The 20,673-nt window shown below is 42.1% G+C and overlaps 1 protein-coding gene across 4 annotated transcripts in view; it reads right to left on the bottom strand.

The window, feature by feature from the left end:
• Positions 1-20,673, bottom strand: part of ARHGEF7 (Rho guanine nucleotide exchange factor 7) — a 115,764-nt gene that overhangs the window by 80,732 nt on the left and 14,359 nt on the right. For 3 of the 4 annotated variants that reach the window (XM_053934833.1, XM_053934829.1, XM_053934831.1), the window contains exon 2: positions 19,721-19,807. In XM_053934833.1, coding sequence (XP_053790808.1) covers positions 19,721-19,807 — 87 coding nt within the window. Of the gene's footprint in view, positions 1-19,720; positions 19,808-19,903; positions 19,973-20,673 lie in introns of those variants that run through there. The other variant, XM_053934832.1, reaches the window with a different exon arrangement.

The following is a 20,673-nucleotide window of genomic DNA, read 5'->3' as shown; positions in this document are numbered from 1 at the left end:
TCAGGGAGAGACATGCAGAACATGTCTAGGTAAAACCATTCCTGCTCAGGATCTGCAAGCCCACCAATCAGTGCAAGATTTCAGGAGTAAAATCTCCCAGACCTCTCACACCACCTTATACACTTTTCACTCAGGGGACCATTAAAGTGAACTTACGGAAAACTAATCCAGCAGGTAGAAAGCTTGCTGCAAATTTCATGTGCTAAACCAGTCCAGTATCAGACAAGACTAGCACCTGAGCCAATGCATGGTAGAGAAATATCCTATCTACCAGGGGGACAAAAAAAAAAAAAAACCCACCAAAAAAACCCCCCCAAACACTTAGCTACAGTCCAGCCATAGAAAATCATCCAGCATCATTCAGTAGTAAGTTTCTGTAAGAAATTCAAACTTAACATTTATGGGAATATCTACAAAAATTTCCACATTCCAAACTAATAAAAGAAGTCTAGCAGTTACAAGCAACCACAAAAATACAATCCACACCTATTCTGCTTATTCATATTAATGTTTGGGAATTCAATCTGAAAGAAATAAAGATAACTTCCTTTAAGAAATTAGCTATTGCAAGAATTTGATAGTTCTGATTCATCAGGTGATGCACTATATGATGGGCTTGGGTAGCCAAGCTGACAAGGACAGCTAGAGGTGATACTGTGAGCTGTCAGGCCCAACAGTTTATCTTAATTCCTTCTGAACAGTCTCATCTCCACAGTCCAGGGCTCTTCCAGCCTCATCACGGCCCCCACTGCAGATGCCTTAACTTCAATGCCCTCTCCAAAACAAAACCACTCCCACTCCAACCTTTACAGAACAGAGTCCCCACTCCAGCCTCTCACTGGCAACATACACTGCCTCACCAGTGCTGCCTGAGCCCTGATCCAGCATCCTCATCCAGAAAGCACATCCTGGGTTTGCTATAGCCATGTGCTGAACACAGCAAGCCTCAGCCACCATTGGATCAATACAGAGACATCCTTATCCAATCACCTGAATGCAGGTAGCCAATGCTGAGGCGTCCAGGCCCATGGTGGTTGATGCCCTGTATGGTCAGGAATGTGTATGTCTGTCCACAGGCACAAGAGCTTGGAATCTGGTGCAAGACTCAGAAATGCTACCTTGTCCTTTTACAAGTTACAACAGTTCAGTGACTGGCAAAGATTGCTTTGGTGTGAGCCCTTTTGCAAAGTGCTGCTCCTTGACAGCAAGAATTTGTAGCAGAGGGCCATACACTCCTGCAAGCAGCAGCTAGGGATGCCATCTATGGAACCAGGACAAGCACTTAAGAAAAATCAGTGACAGCCTATTCAGGCCCAAAACCTGCATCTCAGATTTGCCAATAAGGAAGAATAGAGAAAGGCAAATATTATATAGTTATACTTCCTCAAGGTTTTCTCCAACTGTTTGTCTCAGGGACTATCTGGATCTAAAGGTCTTAAGTGGATTTTTTAGATTCCTATAGTCACGTCGTAAATGATGTAATTTCAACTTCTACAAAAATCACATAAATCATTTGCACAACTTAGTTACAGGGTGAAGAATCACTTCCTTTCATTTGTTATGACCTTGCCAATTGCTTGGTTTTTTTCTGAGTAACCTTTAGCTCCTGTGCAAAGAGAAATAGAAAATAACCTTTCCACTTTCTTCATGTTACCTGTTGATCCTATTGACCTCACATACTCATCTCTTCTGTTGACAGAAGACTCAATTTATCTGCACCTCACACAAACTCAATTCCTTCATTTTTTTGTAAAAAGTTCTGTTAAGTCTTGAAATGGCAGACTATTTAATTTCCTTTAAATACAGCATTTCTCCCAGGCAATGCTGTAAATATAATTCATCTTGATGCTACAATTTACAGAATAGTGAGTGACCAAGCACAGCATCTTTGTGATTTGTCAGGACTCCACAACACCTGTCAGTAAAAGAACTCAGACACTAAATTGAAATTTTAACTACAGTGAGCAACATAATCCTTGGCACATCCTCAGAAGTAGAGGAATGGAAGGCAGAAAACATGAACCAAGCCTTTAAAGCTCAAGGAAGGAAAAAAGGGAAGAGGTCCAGAGATCTATAGACCAGTAAAGCAAATAAGCCCAGTAAATTGATAAAAGATGTAAGTAAAAGAAAAAAAACAGAATTGGTGAGGTTTGGACAAATAGGGAAATATAAGAGAATAAACACTGCCTTGGTAAAAGGCAAAGGAAAGGAAAGGAGCCTTTCCAAAATGCTTCTATGCATCTTAAAGCAATTAGCCAAACACAGGGCAGTTCAGTTAATGCATCATATCTGAATATCCTTTGAAAAGACAACACAACAAGGGTTGGTTTTATTTTAAACAAAGGTCATTTGAGCTAGGAGACTCCTCTTGAAGATTCAGAAGTGCTACAGAAGAAATGAACAACAATACACAAACAACTGGGTTTCACTATGAAGGAGCACCAAAAGTGACCAATAGAGATGCAAGGTGGGAGCCACATAACACAATGTACCTGCAATTTCACACAAGGCATGGAGAGAAACCTTTAATGAGGATATGAAATTATTTGAATTAGTCAAAACTTGAACTCACGGAACAGCCACCATACAATGTTGTCAGCAGTCAAACATTGAAGTGTGGGGTGAAATCCAGTGCCAACAAATGCAAAACCTACCCCAAGGCAAAATAATAGAAACCCACCCTCCCCAAACTCCCTCATTATACCTGTGCAGAAATGAGCTCTCAATTAGCTTGTTACACTGACAGCTAAAAGATGACAGTGAGGTAACAATGTCAGACCATTAATCAGCCAAGTCATGGAGTGCAAGAAAAACAATACTGGAAAATTAGAGGCAACAAACAGCCTTTTTTCTATTTCTGTAGCGTAAATACAGCTGTGGTCCACTGTGATACTACAAAACAAGAAGGGGTACAGAGATGCAAACTGTTTAAACCAACTAAATTAATACAATGGTATTCACATGAGGAAAAAGTGTTAACTAAATGTGTTCATCTTGGAAAGAGTGGGGATGTAGTGCAGTACCCTAATGCCATATGAACTCACATATAGCATGGAGAACATCTCTGACACAAAAACAAAGGCACCCACTGCCACCAGCTGAACAAACGAAATTATTACAAAATGCATAATCTAGACATGGAATTTACTGCCATAGGATGCTGTGAAAGTAAAGAGAGCTCAAAATAGCATTAGAAAGCTATTTACATAGGCCACAGAAGGAGCTCCACTGAGCTGTTAAATATATAGGGATGCATCCTTGACTCCACAAGAAGCTCCTCAGCTATGGATATCAGAAGCTGGAAAGATTTAACAGCAGGTATCATGCTCTATTTTTACCAGTTTGTCTGGGTTTTTTACCTTGTCTTCCAGGCAACTACTACAGACCCACATCTCACAAGATAAGGTAAGATAGCCTTTGATCTGAACTTTCATAGTTATCCTTAGGTCATTGAAAGCTGTAAGACTATTTCTACATTTTTAATGTGCAAAAACCAAGCTAGGCATAAAGCTTTTTATGCTAGTGTAGTCACGACAAAAATCCTCTGTAAAACACTGCCTGAGTAACAGTAATTAGCATTTATTTCCCAAATTCTCAAAACCATGCATCAAGTTTTGTTTCACAATTATTACAGGATTTAAAAGTTGAGCTAAGCAATTAAATTGTCATATTGGAAGATACAGAAATATTCTGACAGTATTACCTCTGAGAAGACTGAGAGAACATTGTACCTAGCTCAGTCTAACTGCGCCCTGTTACTCCAATGGCCAGTGCTGACTCAGTACCTCCCACAGGTGTGCCCCCACACCTCTCCAGTGTGGGATCTGGTCACAGGTCACAGAATCATGGGGTGAGTCACAGAAAGTGGCAGGGCTGTGTCTAAGACTGTGGACTATTGGGATTACCCAATTTCACACTGGCAGTCCATAGCCACAACAAAAGATGTGCAACAAACCTTGTTCACCACCAAGAGAGGCAAACACTGTAACGCTAATACCACTAAATGCACCACTTAAACACCGACATAACTTTGCACCACTTCAAAATTAGCTAACAATTATGTCTAGCCTTAAATGACAGCAAAGAGATTAGCAAGAAGAAACAGCTCCAAATATCACTATACCAATATGTTAAAGTTATGGCACAGACATAGCATTTTGTTAAAAAAAAAATTCATGTGATACATTAACACATGAGAGTTTTCTCCCCACATAATCTTTGCTATTTAAATGCCACTAAAAAGTCAGCCTTAGTCTAGAAGAACAAGTCATGGATTATTATACTGACCCATCTTCACAGCTGATACTGTGGAGTTGAAGTTTATACTAATGGGACTTCTGTGGGAGGCTCACAATTTTCTAATATGCAAAGTCAAGACTGCTGAGTTAACAATGAGGCTTCAAGTACAACTGAAACCCCTACAGGGAATCATTTAAAACTGAAACTATGATTTACATAATACTTTCAGATAAAAGGATACCAACCAAACCTCATGGATCTACAGCATCCTCAGAAAAACAATTCATCACTGTAAAGCCATAAATGGCTGTAACACTGGCATTTAGTACAAGTCTCAGAAAAAGCCAAATTAAGAGCACATATAAAGCCTTTTCAGATTATTATTTCCATTACACTCCTCAAAGTTCCTGCTGAGGTCACTCAAGTGACTAACATCAGTCTCAAGATGTCAACCTTTTAGCTGTGACACCAAAGCAGAGATCCAGTTACTTCCAGAGTCATGCAGCACTGGAAATCTAACTTTTACAAGACACACAGACTGCAAAACATTCTGATTTTTTAACACAGAATATGCCAATACAATGAAATAGAAAAGCAAAAGGTTGTTCATTAAAAGCAGTAACAAGGGCTGTGATCACAAAGATGCAGCCTCAGAGGAGCACACTCAGAGGTGCTCTGTACATGGCAAAAGGAAGCATCACATCCTGTGTGGATAATGGAGTACAATTAGTGCCATTCTAGAAACAGGTTAAAAAGGTAAGCATATCTTTCCAACTGAATGCTTCAGAAGCACTAAGAAATGCAAAGGCATGGTTCCAACACAGTGGAATTGCTTAAAAATCTTCAGCAAAGTTATCTCAAAATGGTACTGCCAGCATCTTTATGGATGACATCATCAAGAAAGTGACTTGTGTTCAAAAAAAAAAAAAAAAACCAAAAATAAAACCAAAAAAACAAAACAAACAAACAAAAAAAAAAACCAAACAAAAAAAATCAGCTTCTGTGGGTGAGAAACTCTTTCAAATACACAGCAAGAAACAATGCAAAGCAAGCAAAGTACAAGTTGGACAATATCGAAGTTTTCCAAGAGACCACAACTCCTAGTGAACAGTATCAAGAGAACACTTTTTAACCTCTAACTAGTAACAGTAGCTCTGGAAATAAATGTACAGTTTTTAAAAAATCTGACACAAAGTAACTATTAAAAAGTACTTCTCATTCGTTAAGAACTGACTAAATATGCTTGTTCTGTACTATCAATCTGCCAGGCAGAATTTGTTTTGCCAAGCCTTTGCAGACTTCTAGAAGAGCCTGCCTTATTTTGCACCAATTGGACTGTTGCTCAATACAACACACCTGATAAAACAAAACACATATACTGTACAGGTACAGTACATACTCCTCATATTTGTGCCCTGCAACATATTTAGTTTTAGTGTACCCCAACAATAAATATACCCGTGAGGACTGTGCTCAAAGCCTGCAGCAGTGGCTTCCACACTACCTTTTACAAGCAATTTCTTTCAGACAGACATTCAAACCATAATCCTAAACCTGATGCCACCTTTTAAAATGTAGTTAAGCCATAATGCAATATCTGTAAAGTAACAAATCAATTCAAGTCCTGCTTCATGGCAATTCATCACCCTAAACTCCATTATTCTAGTGCTTTCTGAACAATTTCATTTCCAAGTAGTAGAAGCCACTGGGTCTTCCAACGTAAGAGTATCTACTTCCCAGTACCACCCTGCCACCCCAACTAATGGCAAAGGTATTCTGTCAAAAACTCTTCAAGTCATGAGAGCAGGTGAACAGCTGTGCTCTCTCCAAGTTGCTTGAGAGCAAGTTCTCTCTAATGTCAAACAAGCCACAGCTCACTGCCTGAGAGCAGGCTGCATCTGCTTGCATAAATTCCCTCAGAGAGGCTTTTTAAAAGGCAGAAAAACAAAGGAGGAGAGAGTTTCATGCTGTGATTTCACATCATTCATTAATTCACATGAAGGGCACCCAAGGCTTCTTCTTCTGGACTACAAAGCCTCCCTATTTTACAGAAGAAAAAAAATGCACAAAGATGAAAAAGTTGTCTAATATTGAAACCAGGATTATTTCAAACAAACCTCAGTATATCTCACTTCAAGCATCACCACAGTTACCTGAGGGTAGACACTGCCATGAAAATATAATTATTTCCCTTGGGTCGTTTATCTAGTGAAACTATTAGTATTCAGTTTGTAGTGAGGACACTCCTTAACTCCTTAGTGAGGACCTGCCTTAACTACTACCAAGAACAGACTGAACTTGAGAGCAATTACAGGCAGCAATTAGACAGAATTCAATCCACCTTCAGCACTTTCAGTAGTGAAGTAAAACAATTAAGACCCTGTTTGAAGGGCTGAGCATTGCAGTATGTTCCCCCAACAGTTAAAGTCTCAAACAAGCACAAGGTAAAGGTCTGACAAGCTTTACCTCCAAGAGAAAGCAACTGCCCAATTCAAACGACATAAAACAAAAGCTACATCCAGAAATGAGGAGGGGGGAGGGTGCCAGACAAAGAACGACACTGCCAGTAGTAAGTTTCACCTAAATTTAGGACAGCATTTTTCAGATGTCTTCCTTTGTATCCCTAAAGACTTGATCCCACCCACCATAGGTTATCCTCTGGAGAGGCTTCTGTTGTTGACCATAACAGGAAGCCTCTCCACAATTAACTCTAGCTGGGATCCATGAGACAGCGCAGAAGCCAAGGGGAGGAAAGGATAGCGTTACAGACACCTGCAGCCTTTGCAAAACCCACTTGTTTCAACTACATGCTCAGCTACAAAGTTGCACTCTCCCTTTCCCACTAGTTTTTGAGCCCATCACTCTCTTTGCTGTAACGAACTGAACTGGCTAAAAACTAAATAAATCCAGTTTTTTTCCTGGAATAGTTTTTCAGCATTTCAAGCACATGACCAGCACCACAGCGAATCTATAGTAAGCAATTGCAACAGATAGAAAAATAGTTGTCTCTTTGGCCAGAGACAGCACTGACCCTGGAAACATCAGAAATCAGGGTTAGACAGCTGATGCTAAGCTAGGAATGACAGGAATGAGGAAACAGGGGCAAGTCACCTAGGAAAACATTGCAGAAAGGAAGAGCAGAACTCAAAACACAAGTGGAAAAACAGAGCCAATGAGAAAGAGAGAATGGGAGAGGAAAAACAAACAGTTACTAAGAACTTGGTGTAGAAGCCAAGTCATATCATCCCTCTGCTATCAACACTTAGAAAACACAGCAGTTGAGAATATGCCCATCTCTTCCCAGCTCAACACAAAGCAGAAACCTGAGCTTACTACCACTGGCAGATATGCTGACAGCTCAGGTGCAGAGGCTGAAATGGAGACACAGAAATGCAGATCTCCCACACATCACCAAGCTGCCACACAGAACTTTCTTTCTCCCTACTTTTTTTGAAGCCAAGGATCACCTAAAGATGATCTACATATTCACCGTACAATAATCTATCCTCCCACTTTGTGCCAGCCCCAGCTCCTCCTTGACCTCCACAAGGTCAATTTGGTAGGAAAGAAAGCAGGTTACCAGGGTTATTTCTATCAGCTGATCTTCCTGCACCATCTCACCTCAGAGCCTGCCAAGCAACCATGCGAGACAATGGGCAAGAAATAGGCAAGTGATAGCATGTGTCACTGCTGCTCTACTGCCACAATGGTTTATCTACCTTAGGAGCACAGCCTGGCTTCAGCCTGCTCTGCATCATGTTCTGCACTCACAGCTCCAGCTGAGGCCCAGAGGAGCTGAGTCAAACCCACCATGAAACAAGGGTAAAAACCACCCTTTCAGAAACCAAACAAACAAACAAACAAAAAAACAAAACAAAACAAACAAACAAAAACAATGTACTGTGAAAAGCACTGCATTCATACAGCAGCTATTAATTCTGCCTCCAAACTCATACTTAAATCCAAGTCTGAGACTACCCAATGAATAAAGGAAGAGCAATGAACAGCTTTCCAGCTGGAACCAGGCAAGGTTCCTAGAAAAAACTGAGCAATTACCTGTTTAGCACAGTGCACATACAGAGGGGGCCTAATAACACTTTTTGGGTTTGCCATAGCAATTTCTTTGGTCAAACAGACCAAATTTCTTAGGTAACATCTACATCAATTGAGGGAAGTGTGGTATGCAAAAGTTAAGCCTACAGTTGTTCCAGTCTTGCAATGCTTTTACAATACAAAGATAAGTATTCCACTTACCTTTTTTTAAACTAAACTAATACAAAAGCTGATTTATTTACACCGGTGCAAAGCAACACTAAATTACAGTGTTTTGAGCGTGTCAATTGAAAACAACAAACTGCAACATTCTAAGTTACAACAGTCTCTCACTTCTGTCTCAAAGTACTTTTGCAGGACCTGAGATTTTTTTGAGTGCTCTAAAGGCACATATATATTCTTCTGCATTTGCTGACAACAGCTATAAATAAAATTACACCAATTAAATTAGTTTTGAATGCTATAGTGACATTTGAAATACCTCTAGCAAGTCTTATTAACAAAAAAAATTATGAGATAAGCCATCTTAATAAGCAAATACAGGCAGGAAACAACTAGCTGACTGGCATTCTCAAAACTGCTGAGCCCTCGAAGCCAACTAATTAACTTAGGCCATAAATAATACGTAGATGTGGTCAATTTCACTATCAGCAGTTTACAACATCAAAGTCAGGTAATTACTACAACTCTATATTTTAACAATGAAGAATTCTCTTTCAGTTTTACTGCCAAGTACAGAAAATAACTTTAGCTGCATTTATCCATTAAATTTATCTTTTGCAAAATGTTCATGCGACACCAAGATGAAGAACTAGCCTAAGGCAAAGGGTGTGAAAATGCATTTTCTTGTAATTTACTTTATGCTGCTCACAAGCCCACAGGGTGGATGGATTTAAATGGCCTATTCAAATAATGATTAGATTAGTATAGATTAACATCCTATTCCATGTTTGTAATTCAAACACTTTCCTAAACAGTTGGCATCAATCTTTAGAGAAAAAAAGTGAGCGATTACCCTATCTTCACGCACTTAAATGCTTTAACATACGTGATTTAAATGCTTTGACAAAAAAGACTATGATGAATTATGTCATGATTTCTGCAGAGGCTTGCTTTTAGACAAAACATGGTAATTGCCTAAAGTGTACATTTTGAGAGCACTCTATGAAGCTAATAAAAATATAGAACATAAAAAAAAAAAAAAAGGCATTTCAATGTGCTTTAAACAGAAAACCAGTTAATTTAACAAGTAGGAATCTTTGTGCCTGATGATTTAAAACCAAGTGCTTCCAGGCACTTTCTGCTAAGAGACTTAAGAATTCAGAACTGTCTTTTTCTTACCTCATTTCTATTCATTAATTATGTGAACACGTGTGGGGGGTGTGATAAATTCCACTCCCACTCTCTTTGCTTTGTACAGACTGAACAAACCTCAAAACATTTGAGGAATACGCTTCTCCAGTTAAAAAGTATGTAAAAGTCTGTTTATTTTAGATTGGGTTGCTGCTGTCAAAAGAAGACATCCCAGACTCCTCCCTTCTCCACTGCGTCCTCTATGCCAACCACTCAACCAATCCAGTTCTGAGGGTCAGTCACAACTGGAAGAAAAATCTAATATACAGATTGGCAGGGAAGCAATGAACAGTTTACTGGGAGTCTGTCAGATCATCTAAAAACAAAGCAAGATGTATTTCTACTCCCATTTCTTTAGAAATAATAATGAAACACAATGTAAACTCATATAGATGATGTAAAAATAATACCTAATACACAGATGATACACACCTGCTGACTTGTTTTATTTGTAAATTGGACTCAAAAGCAACTGCTACTTAACAGTTTCTAAACACTTTATTCAAAGAAGTGTGGCCAACGACTGTCAAAAAAACTGGAAGAAGTCTATGACTTCAGCTGAAGTTTGGGGGAAAAAGAATTAATCAGGATTTCACCTGCTAAACATAAGCCTCTAGCCCCAGCAGTTCAGAAAGCAAAGGGTACCCCAAGAATGCTTCACCCTCTCCCTGCTGGCCCCAAAAGTAAAGAGGGCAGCTGCTGGGCCGCCCACACACAGGCTCCCAGCAAAAGCTGCCAGCAGGGCAGAGCCACCTCAGGACACCACTCAGGCAGAGAGGCTTGCACCAGGAGGGATACCCCTCTTCTTTCCAAGGCACCAGTGTTCAGGCTCCTGCATTTACACTTGCCCCACAGGATGGCACTGACAGAAAAACTTTGCTCCCTCTTTTTTCCTCCATCCCTGCCTCTCTCCATCACCAGGCTCAGCACTGGCCCTGGACTGATTCAGAGAAGGACTGCCACCTACTGAAAACACCACATCGTTTTCCCACATAGCTGAATCTACCTCCTCACCTGCCCTCAGGTTACCCAACCAACTGGATCCTGCTGGCTTCATCTAAGAGGCAGAGTATGAGGCACACGGCTGAAGGCAGATTTTGTTCAGTAACAAGCGTCCGAGGTTTTCAGCACTACAATTTCCCCCATTACCTAGAATTTTTCAGCATTTCCTGAAAAACAGAAAGACTTGAGAAAAGCTAGAAGTGTCAAAAAAACCTGCTGCTCTTAACACAGACAAACTCCAGCTCTCAGTAATACTGACAGGACCAGCCCAGTATCTGATGAAACATTTAAATACAGTTAACTATAGAGAAATAGAGGGCTCAAGCTGAAACGTGCAAGTGCTAGAGCCATTTGTGTATTCAGCTGAGCACAATAAGATAACCCCCCTTAAGGAAATAGACAAATCACCACATTCTTATATTTATTTTCCTTTTAATTAGAGCAAGGTGCTTTTCCCCTCTCATCAACACCATCTTTCAAAATCAAGCCTGTGAAAACTACTCTCCACTGCAGAATGCATATCACCTTTCCCACACACGCCAGGATATTTACATGCAAGCAGAAGTCAGGAACAGTTGCAAAGCTGGAAGCACTTAAAAAAATCAGAGCAACTCACAAAAGACCTAGATTTGGTACTCCACCATTTACAGATAACTGAAGTAATTTATGTCAACTCTTAAGTTCAAAGAAAAATCAAAATATTCTGGTGAGATGACAGTAAACAAAAGCAGCAACTTGCTTTGCCAGGCTGGACTCTCTTCTGCATAGTCCTCATTTGAGGTAAGATTCAAAGCAACTGTTCTGCCAGAATTCCTCCCTTGCCAAAATGATGCAATACAGTCACAAGAGGAGAAAGTTTTCCAGGTTCCTGAAGAGACTGAGCACTGCCATCTCGCATACTTCAGGATGCACTTCAGCACTTCTTAGTCCAAATGCACACATTAAGGAAACACAATGTTATGTTATTGAGGTCTGCAGGTACTCAAGTTTTCTTCACACAATACACCACCAACTAGAACCTATTTTGTATATTTTTTTTGTTCTCCTCTGTCACACACATGGTTGGGAAATAATCTAACACCTCATAACAATGTAACTGTTCAGTATACACAATAGTAACTGTACAGTGCAAGATTTAGCCACATTTCTATTTTTAGTATGTTTGCCAGCTAAAAAATCTCTTCAAAACTATTCAAGAGAAAAAGTGTGTGTGTAGGGAGGGAGTCCGAGACCTCCTAAGTCCAACTTCACAAGGCATTCATAAAAACCACAACAACTAACAAAAGCATAGCCATCCTCTGGGAAGTAAAAAGGTAGGCAGGTCCTGACAGGAACAAAACCTGACTTCTGAAATGCACTTCTCTGCCGAGCACTGGGCTCACAGCAGGTGCCACACTGTCCTGATGCCATCTCCATTCATCTCTACTGTCCCTGCTGTTCTCGTGCTGAGAGGGACAGGGCAGCTCACCTGCTCTCCTCCCAAGACCTGCCTTCACACCTGGCATCCCCACCACCTCTGCACAGCTTGCTCCCTGTTCAGAGCTTATCAGAAGGGCCCCCCTTCCCACAGTTCCCACCCTTCAGAACACCAGCAGATGAGTCCTTCCTCTCTGTGCTTCACAGCAAAGGAGGGCACAAGAGGGCTAAAGAAATCAGAGAGCAAGAACTCCTCTGACAAGTCAGGAGGACAGTGTATAAATCAGGAAGCAGACTCTTCTCCCTTTTTAAGGGCTCCAAAGTTCTGCTCGAAACCCTCCAACTCTCTCTACCCACCCTTTTCTCCCAACTTTCCTAGTTTCCACACCTTCCCTCAGATGATTAATTCATCTTCTATCAAAGAAGCAATGAAATCCTCTTGTGAAAAGTCTGCTATATTTGAGCATATAACACTGAAGTCTTCTGTGCATTCCCTATTAATAGTGCAATACATTTTAATTGCTAGATGAAGGTTCATTTCATTCTCAAGATCTAAACACCACAAATGAAGCAGTTACACAGAAGCCTCTCCCAAACCACAGAGCAACTTATTTGCAATACTGCTCTGAACAGATCTATACCAGTGCTGTGGTTTCACCTGGCAGGCAGCTAAACACCACTGAGTCATTCACTCACTCATCCCCCAGCCCACCCTCCCACAAGTGGGATCGGGGACAGAATTGGAAAGACAGGTTAAACTCATGGGTTGAGATAAAAGCAGTTTAATGTGACAGAAAAGGAAGAGAAAATAACAATGATAAGGGAATATAGAAAAAGTGTGATGCACAAGGACCTGTTGGGTAGGGCCCAGCCAGCGGTCAGGGAACAGCAGGTGGACACCCCCCAGTCACCTCCTCCCAGTTTCAGTGCTGAGCATGACACTACACGGTGTGGAATATCCCCCTAGTCAGCTGGGATCAGCTGTCCTGGCTGGATCCCTTTCCAATCTCCAGTCTGCCAATCTCCTCCCTGGCAGGACAGCACAAAAATCTAAATAGTCCTTGCTTTAGTGTAAGCACTGCTCAGAAACAACTAAAACAGTGAGTTATTAACATTATTCTCATTATAAATCCAAACTTCAGCACTGTACCAGCTTCTAGGAATAAAATTAACTCAATCTCAGCCAAAACTAGGAGGACTAGTTAATATTTACTGTATCACTGCAACTTGCCTTGTACATGCTGACCACCAAGACACGACTGAAACATTTTGGATGTATTCTGACACGCTAGACTCCCCCTCACATTTGCTTCATGCAGCAAAGAAAGGAATCTGCACCCATGATAGATCCATTGCACGCTGTCTTATATATTTGTGATCAAGGTACCACAAATCGGGCAATACGAAATAACTGGCAGGAATTAAAATATTCATGGTCTAATTCAAAATTTCAAAATTATTTTTTTAATTGAAAGTACTGAACATAGACCTCAAGTAGCAAAAAAAAAAAAAAAAAAAAACCACTAGCACATTCCAAAAAAAAAAATACTAGCATTATTTGTTACATTATTCATTACAAAAATACTCTTGTAATCCACTTTTGTTACTTGATAGCTTTCTTCTAAGTCTTTTTCAAATTATCGTGTATCAGGTGCTTTTGAACCTGTATCCCAATAAGGAGGTTCATTCTCTTTATTCAAAGCCACTGGACTTACTTTAGTCAGGAGGTATAGCACAATATCATGCTACTGCTGATGCAACAAGCTCACACAAGGCAGAATCACAAGAAGTAAATTCTCAGGGAAAGAGAAGGAAGGTTTAAGTGAAGGGGGAACCATGTAAGGATTTAAAAAGTTACCATGCACATTTGTGTTTTAGACTGAGTTTTACTAAATAAAACTGAAGCAGTTTCTGATACTACCATTCCTCCCTGTCCAATGCCATATGTTCCTACCTCTGTGTCACCTTCTATGCACACCACTATGCATGAATGGTATACAAGATGAGGAACTGGCTTCATCTCAGGAAAAAAAAAAATACTATTTTTCCACCATTCTATCTGTAAGACACCCTTAAAGTAGTATTCAAAGGCTTCTCTTCAATAGGAATACAAAGAATTGACAAACACATGAAACACAGTCTCAGTCCTAGGCGTGCTACTCTGTGCATCATAAAAATGCTTCATATCACAAGAAGCCATTCTTATGAAAATAATGTACATAAGTCAAGCAACAGCATCTCCCTGTCTTAAAAACATATATTTACACACACATGAGAAAAATGATAGAAATTGAGGGTGTGAGGGAGAGAGAAGTAGTCATATGTTGGAGGTCTGTATGTACAAGACAAGTTGCAGTGACACACTACACTTTTCTGTAAGCAATATCCAAAATAGCTTTGTGAACAAGTAGAAATTGGGGTGGGAGTTGGGGGAAGGAATAGAGTAGACACATCTTAATTAAAAGATAAGACAACTTTTCCCCTTTGAAAAATATACCAGTAAGATCTCAGCCTTGAAATAAAACTTCACAATGTGCAGTCTGTAAGCAAAGAATGGTAACCTTGAAACATTGAAATTCTGGAAAACGTTTATGACATTTAAGAATCATGAAGGCATTTGGCAGCGCACCTTCTGGGTTAGAAAGACATTGTGTTGGAATAAACCCAGGAGCAAATCTAAGGAATATTGTTCTTGACAAAATAAAGATGATAGTCTGAACAAGGGCTGAAAGCAATAGGTAGATGATTTCATTTCTGTACCATCATCCTAAGTCTGGCATGAAGGTCTTCAGTACTAGAAACCTATTTATTCCTAATTCACTAACAAGTGAATGTCAGCCAAGTCCATCCACACTAGCAGCATCGCTCTACACCTTTCTTATACAAATAGGTCTTTAAATGTCAACTGGCAGAATACCTTTCCAAGTTCACACTGGTAGTAGGATTGTAGCCATAACGGTCTAAAGAAGTGGGCAAGGCTCAGGGGAAAGAAGCATCACCGAACAGATGAACTGCTGTGTTAGAGGTGGGTGTGAGGGAAGAACACAGACAGGTACCTTGGCTCCCAAAAGATTACCTGCTCTAACAGAGTGACACTGGCACCCCTTACAAACTTTTCCCCAAGGCTGGAGCTCCATTATAGACATTCACAGGCACTTGTCTATCTTGATTAAATCTTGAGTGCTATGAATTTTATTTTACAAATTTGCATGCACTGCTCTGAACCTTAAGGGCAAATCCCTCTTGTTCAAGAGATTTTATAATATACAAGCACAAGGTCTCCTTAAACTGTGTAGGACTGCCAGATTTGCTTTATTTCTTCTTTGGTTAGTTTATTATAAAGTCCTGGGCTTGGCATTGCTGCCTCTGTAATAAAATGACCATCCTTGAATCTTAGAAGCAAGCAGGTCTCTTGGCAGGTAGAGAAAAGGTTCTCAGATTCACAGCTTGTCTTTTTCCATTAAGCAGTTGCTATCTTACCCATCAGTATAAAAGTCAGAAATACAAAATATTTTTGAGCTCAAGAAACCTGTTAATGTTACATATTTGCAAATAAGCAAGCATTATCCTTTTATTTGATGAAAGCCAGCAAAAAACCCTACAAGATGCTACTTACAGAATCTGATCACACAGACCGTGACATTGTTCACAGGATATGTCAAACGTTTTGCCCTTTCAACAGCAGATAATAACATCATTTTCTATTAACCCATTTTTGTTTATTATTCTACATTCAACCTGTCCTGGTTTAGGACAAATTAGGGGAAAACATGAGCATGAAAATGTCCTGTCCCCACGACACAACCGCTCTCCCAACAAACCTCACTGCTGTTGAACTACACAGGGCTTGTTTGTGGTCCTGCAAGCTGTCAAACAGCTCTGGTCAAGAATAAGAAAAGACAGCATTATGTTCAGGAAACCCAACCTCCTTTGAAAGAGAACAAAACTAGAGTAACATGACACAGGTACAAGATAATCATAATGGCAAAACTTGCTAGGGCTCAGGTAGAAAAAAGCCATCTCTTTTTCATTTTTCTCCCCTTTGCAATACTTCTGTGGAAGATATACCTGCAGCAAGTTCCTTCTTAACTATACATATCCGCCCACTTTCTTCTAGAACAGAGTCTCTCAGGTACAACAAGTATCTAGGACCCTGTTTTGAAAAGCAGGTCATGCTCCTTAGAAGGGAGTACAGTTAAATGTCTTCCCATCCAAAGAGAAAACTGGGTGGGAAAACAGCCTTTAAAGCAAAAATGGCAAGAACAGTATCTAGCAAATATCCTATTTGCCTAAGGAAAAGGTGCACAGTAAGATGTGAACTGACAACACAGGTAGTTATTCTACAGTCCCCTCCATCTACACAGACATTGAGTAACAGCACTGAAGGCTCAAAGTAGAATAAACTACTCAACATCACAATTATTCTAAGGATGCACTAATGGCTTTCAGAAGGAAAAAAAAATGGAAATTCAGTCCCTGGTGGAAGTCTTGGGAACATTTTTTCATTAATAGGTCTCAGTTCCTTGTATCCGCATACAAGAAAACTGTATTAAAAATAATTTTTAAAACCCAATACTTGCATCACATTCTTCTGGGTATTTCTGGAATCATGCTTTGCTTTACCAAGATTGCTGCAATCTCCAAATTAAGTATTCTCTTTTCTACATAACAGTTGAATATCAAAAAATACTGGGGGATGTAGGAAGGGAGCCACTGGTTTCCTCTGAGGAACAGCAACCCTCCTCATTAGAATTTGAAATACCCTTTCTGAATGTTTTATTATCTTTCTAACAATCCAAACTTACTGGGAAGCAAGAGGAAGAAAATAAGAACAGCTTTCAGACACCAACACTTTTCCAAACCAACAGATTTTCTCATCTCTGCCCCTTATTTCACATGTAGGAAAACAATCATTGTTATGTCCTCTAAAAAAATGGATCCACAGATGAAAGCACCTCTAAGAAGCCATCTACTGCTGGGCAGCTTTCCATTAACCACAGTAGTTTATCAAATTCTCAAACATGCCATAACAAAGTCTTCTAAACTGGAGACCTACAGAACTCCAGCAAGGCAAGGAGCTATGACATGGCTTCGTAAAAATAAAGCACCACTGGTTCCAAGAGGAGTTCAGATCTGGGAGCAAAAACTACTTGTGCAATGCTGATCTTAGGCTAACCAAACCACTACCATTCTTTCACCAGGCTCACAAAGTAACACACAGAGGAATCATCTGATCCAACTACATAAAATTCACATTCAATGTAAGGCTCAAGCACAACCCTTATAGGTCACAGAAAACTCCACATTGTGGAATACTTATTAGGAAAAGCATCACATTACTGCACAGAATAATGTCACATCTCCCCACACCACCCTAGAACTTCTTCTGATACCCACATTGTCCAAAGGTTTCTATTATTTAAAGGTACCACATACACATCTAACCCTTTGTCAAATATTTGTACTCACCACTAACTCCTTGTTAGCTCATCTGCCCTCTCTGACAATATCCCCTAAAGCGGTTCCAGAGATGCTCCTCACACTCTTTGCTCAACGCAATCTCTAAACCCTGACTGCAACTCAGGAAGCATTACACAGACCCTGCACAGGGGAGCTGTGGCATCTCCTCAGTTCCCACGGTGAGGAAGGCTCAGATTCTCCAGGGCTGACTCACACCTTGTTAACAGAGGGAGGGGAAAGAGCCCAGGAGTAGCGGATGGGCAAGAGGCCCCTGCCAGCTACTCCCTGGTTGAATCCAGGTTTCCATTGCTCTCATCTTCGGCCACAGTTAGGGGGATGGAAAAATTAATGAGAAAACAACAGGGAACAGACAATGTACAAACCATAAATACACGCACAAGAGCTCCATAAGCTCAAGCATTTGTGCCCCTTCTTGCCAGCTTCTGAACTCTCTGGTAGCTTGGGAGTAATTCCTGTTCCAACATGCTGAGCTGGAAGCTACTGCTGCCAGTTACCTCCACGTAAGAAAGGTGTTTCCGGCAGTCTTGCTGAGAAGCCCCTGAGGCCAGGTTAACAATTTGACTATTCCCAAAGATATCCAGGCTCTCAGAACAAGAGCAAAATTATCTTTGCTTTCAATCATTTTTCTTCATTTTCTCATCACCCCAAGGAAAAGAGCTGACAAAAGCTTTTTGCAACTAGAAAAGAGACCAAACTGCAGCACTGTAATTATTCCCCTCCTGTCACAATTGCAATAGCTTCAAGCTTTGTGAGAGATCTGATGAAGGAAATTAGCAAAGGGGAGGGGACGATATTAATGCCATTTCCCCCCTCTTTAACATTTACAACACTCAATTTATTTCTGCATTGAGATCAGAAGTACCTCCTCCCCCAGTCCTCTCCAGTTCACCAATGTCTACAACTTGAAGTTTGGATCTGCTCACACACATGAATGTCCAAAACATGAAAAGATCAATGTGGCCCTAGAAAAGACAAATGGGAGTGACAGCTGCTCCAAAGCAAAAAGAATGCTTGATCTAATGCCCTGTTAACCCCAGAACCTGGTTTCTGAGTATTTCAGAAATTAATTTGGTTTTTCTCCCAAGAAATCCTAAGGGATTTTCTACGTATTTGGTGGGGAGAAGGGAAGAAAGGTAAAAATGTAAGGACTTACTCACAAGAGGAGTGCTAGAAACAGTCTTCATTTCCATCTTTATCCATTAGGGAACCTAAGATTAAGGGCAAGTCCTGCAAGTATCATTTATTTCACTAATGATACTTCTCTGTTTAGAGGCCTCAGGAAAGCAATCAGAGTCTTTTTTAATGACATTCGGTTACTGCCTGGCAAAATCACAGGCAAGACCAGAGGTACCATAAGACCCTGCGAATTAATTAAGGCAACATTACATTAACTTAAGTCCAGAAGCACCAGAAACCAATTTTTCCACCCAAAGAAATGTCTCCAAGAACTGAAGTTATAATACATCTCACTTTCCAACACAGAGAAGCTAAAACCTGTTTTTAATCTCATCAGTTCCTTCCCACACGCCAACATCAAGTAAACTCGACAGCAGTATGTACTTGCTATAGCTAAATATACCAGCAATATTCGAGAACCTAATTTGCAACCCTGCGAACACACGTTCAGAAAATATGGCAGTTTGCTCGGCTTTTATGTAACGCAAATTTAAATAGAAGAAACAGCACCTGCCATTTTCTTCAATTAGCATTTCGCTCGGTTATAGGCAACTTCATTTCTCTAAGCCGACCGCTGCACTTCCGAAGAGATTCCACGAATAAAGCGGACACAATTTATACGTACCAAGAATTCACTCGGCCAGAACAGCAGTGGTTTTAGCAGCCCCGGGGCCAGGCACTCGTGTCCGCAGTGACAGAGGGACGGGGCGCGCCCTGCCCGCCCGGCGCTGCCCGAGGAGCGGCGCGGCCCTTCCACGCGGTCCCGGCGCACCCGCGCCCGGTGAGCGCGGCTCCGCCGGGGCGCGGCCGCCACCGCGCAGCATCGGGCAGCGCCGAGGCAGCTCCGGGCGGACGGCTGCCGCTTCCCCGCAGCCCCCCGAGCCCGCAGCCAGGGGAGGGGCGGCCGCCACCATCTTGTCAGCCGCGTCCCCCGGCACAAAGGGAGGGCGAGAAACCCCCCGTCCCCGGGACCGAGCGGGCGCCCCCAGCCCCGACTCACCTCCAGGCGCAGGGAAGCACCGCAGCCCCGCAGGAACTCGCGGATGTTGCTCAGGCACTCGCCCTCCGTCCGCGGCTCCGGGTACACCTGCAAGAGAAGAGGCGGGCGGCTCAGCGCGGGGAGGAGACGAGACGGGACCGCACCGCATCGGAGCGGCGTCCCCCACCCCGCCGCTCCCCTCACCTCCCGCTCCCTCCGCAGGCAGCGGCGCCGATCGCTCCCACTGGAGGGTTTGAACCGGGAAGTAAACACGGAGCACAGGAAATGGCGTGCGAGGGCGGGGGGCGGCGGGCAGGAGCGCGGGCAGGGGTGCCCCGGCCAGGCGCGGTCGCGGGCGGCTCTGCCCCGGCGGGGCGGGCGGAGGGAGGGAAGGAGGCGCGGCCCCGCTCGGCCCTCCCCAGCCCCGCCCCGGCTGCGGGCGGGAGCGGCCCCGGGCCTCGCCGCACCGTGCTTCTGAGTTTTTCAAATTGCTGATACACAGACCCCAGTGCCGTGACGGGTTTGGCTGCAGAGCGAAGCGGCCCAGCGGGCAGCCTGGGGACAGCCCCTCCTCGGGACAAGCGGTGACCGCACACAGGGTACAACGCGCACGCCCCGGGAGGCCGGTGTCGCCAGTGGGGCTCGTCGGTGCCCTCGTTCTGACTCCGGTCCACCCTTGGGTATCGGTTTTCTAACGAGGAAATATATCAGAAATGCTTCAAAGACCTCCGCGGAAAATACCAGCACCCGGAGTTAATAATCTACCAATTCAAGGGTCTGATGTTAACGACCTTTATCTGTAGCTTATTAAACAGCCCCTTCCTACCCGAAGAAAAACAACTTCGCAAAGAGGAAAACCTTGACTGAATCTAAGACAGCTTTTGGCAACGCAGCCGTCTGCTCTCTGCAGCCACACTCACAGTGCCTTCAGCTCAACCTCTGTATACCCCAAAAGTAAAGTGTAGCCCTTCCAC

Source organism: Vidua chalybeata, chromosome 2 (assembly GCF_026979565.1).
Source record: "Vidua chalybeata isolate OUT-0048 chromosome 2, bVidCha1 merged haplotype, whole genome shotgun sequence".
Taxonomy (NCBI): Eukaryota; Metazoa; Chordata; class Aves; order Passeriformes; family Viduidae; genus Vidua; species Vidua chalybeata.
Note: the sequence above shows the minus strand (reverse complement) of the source record. Positions and strands in the feature narration are given on the sequence as shown.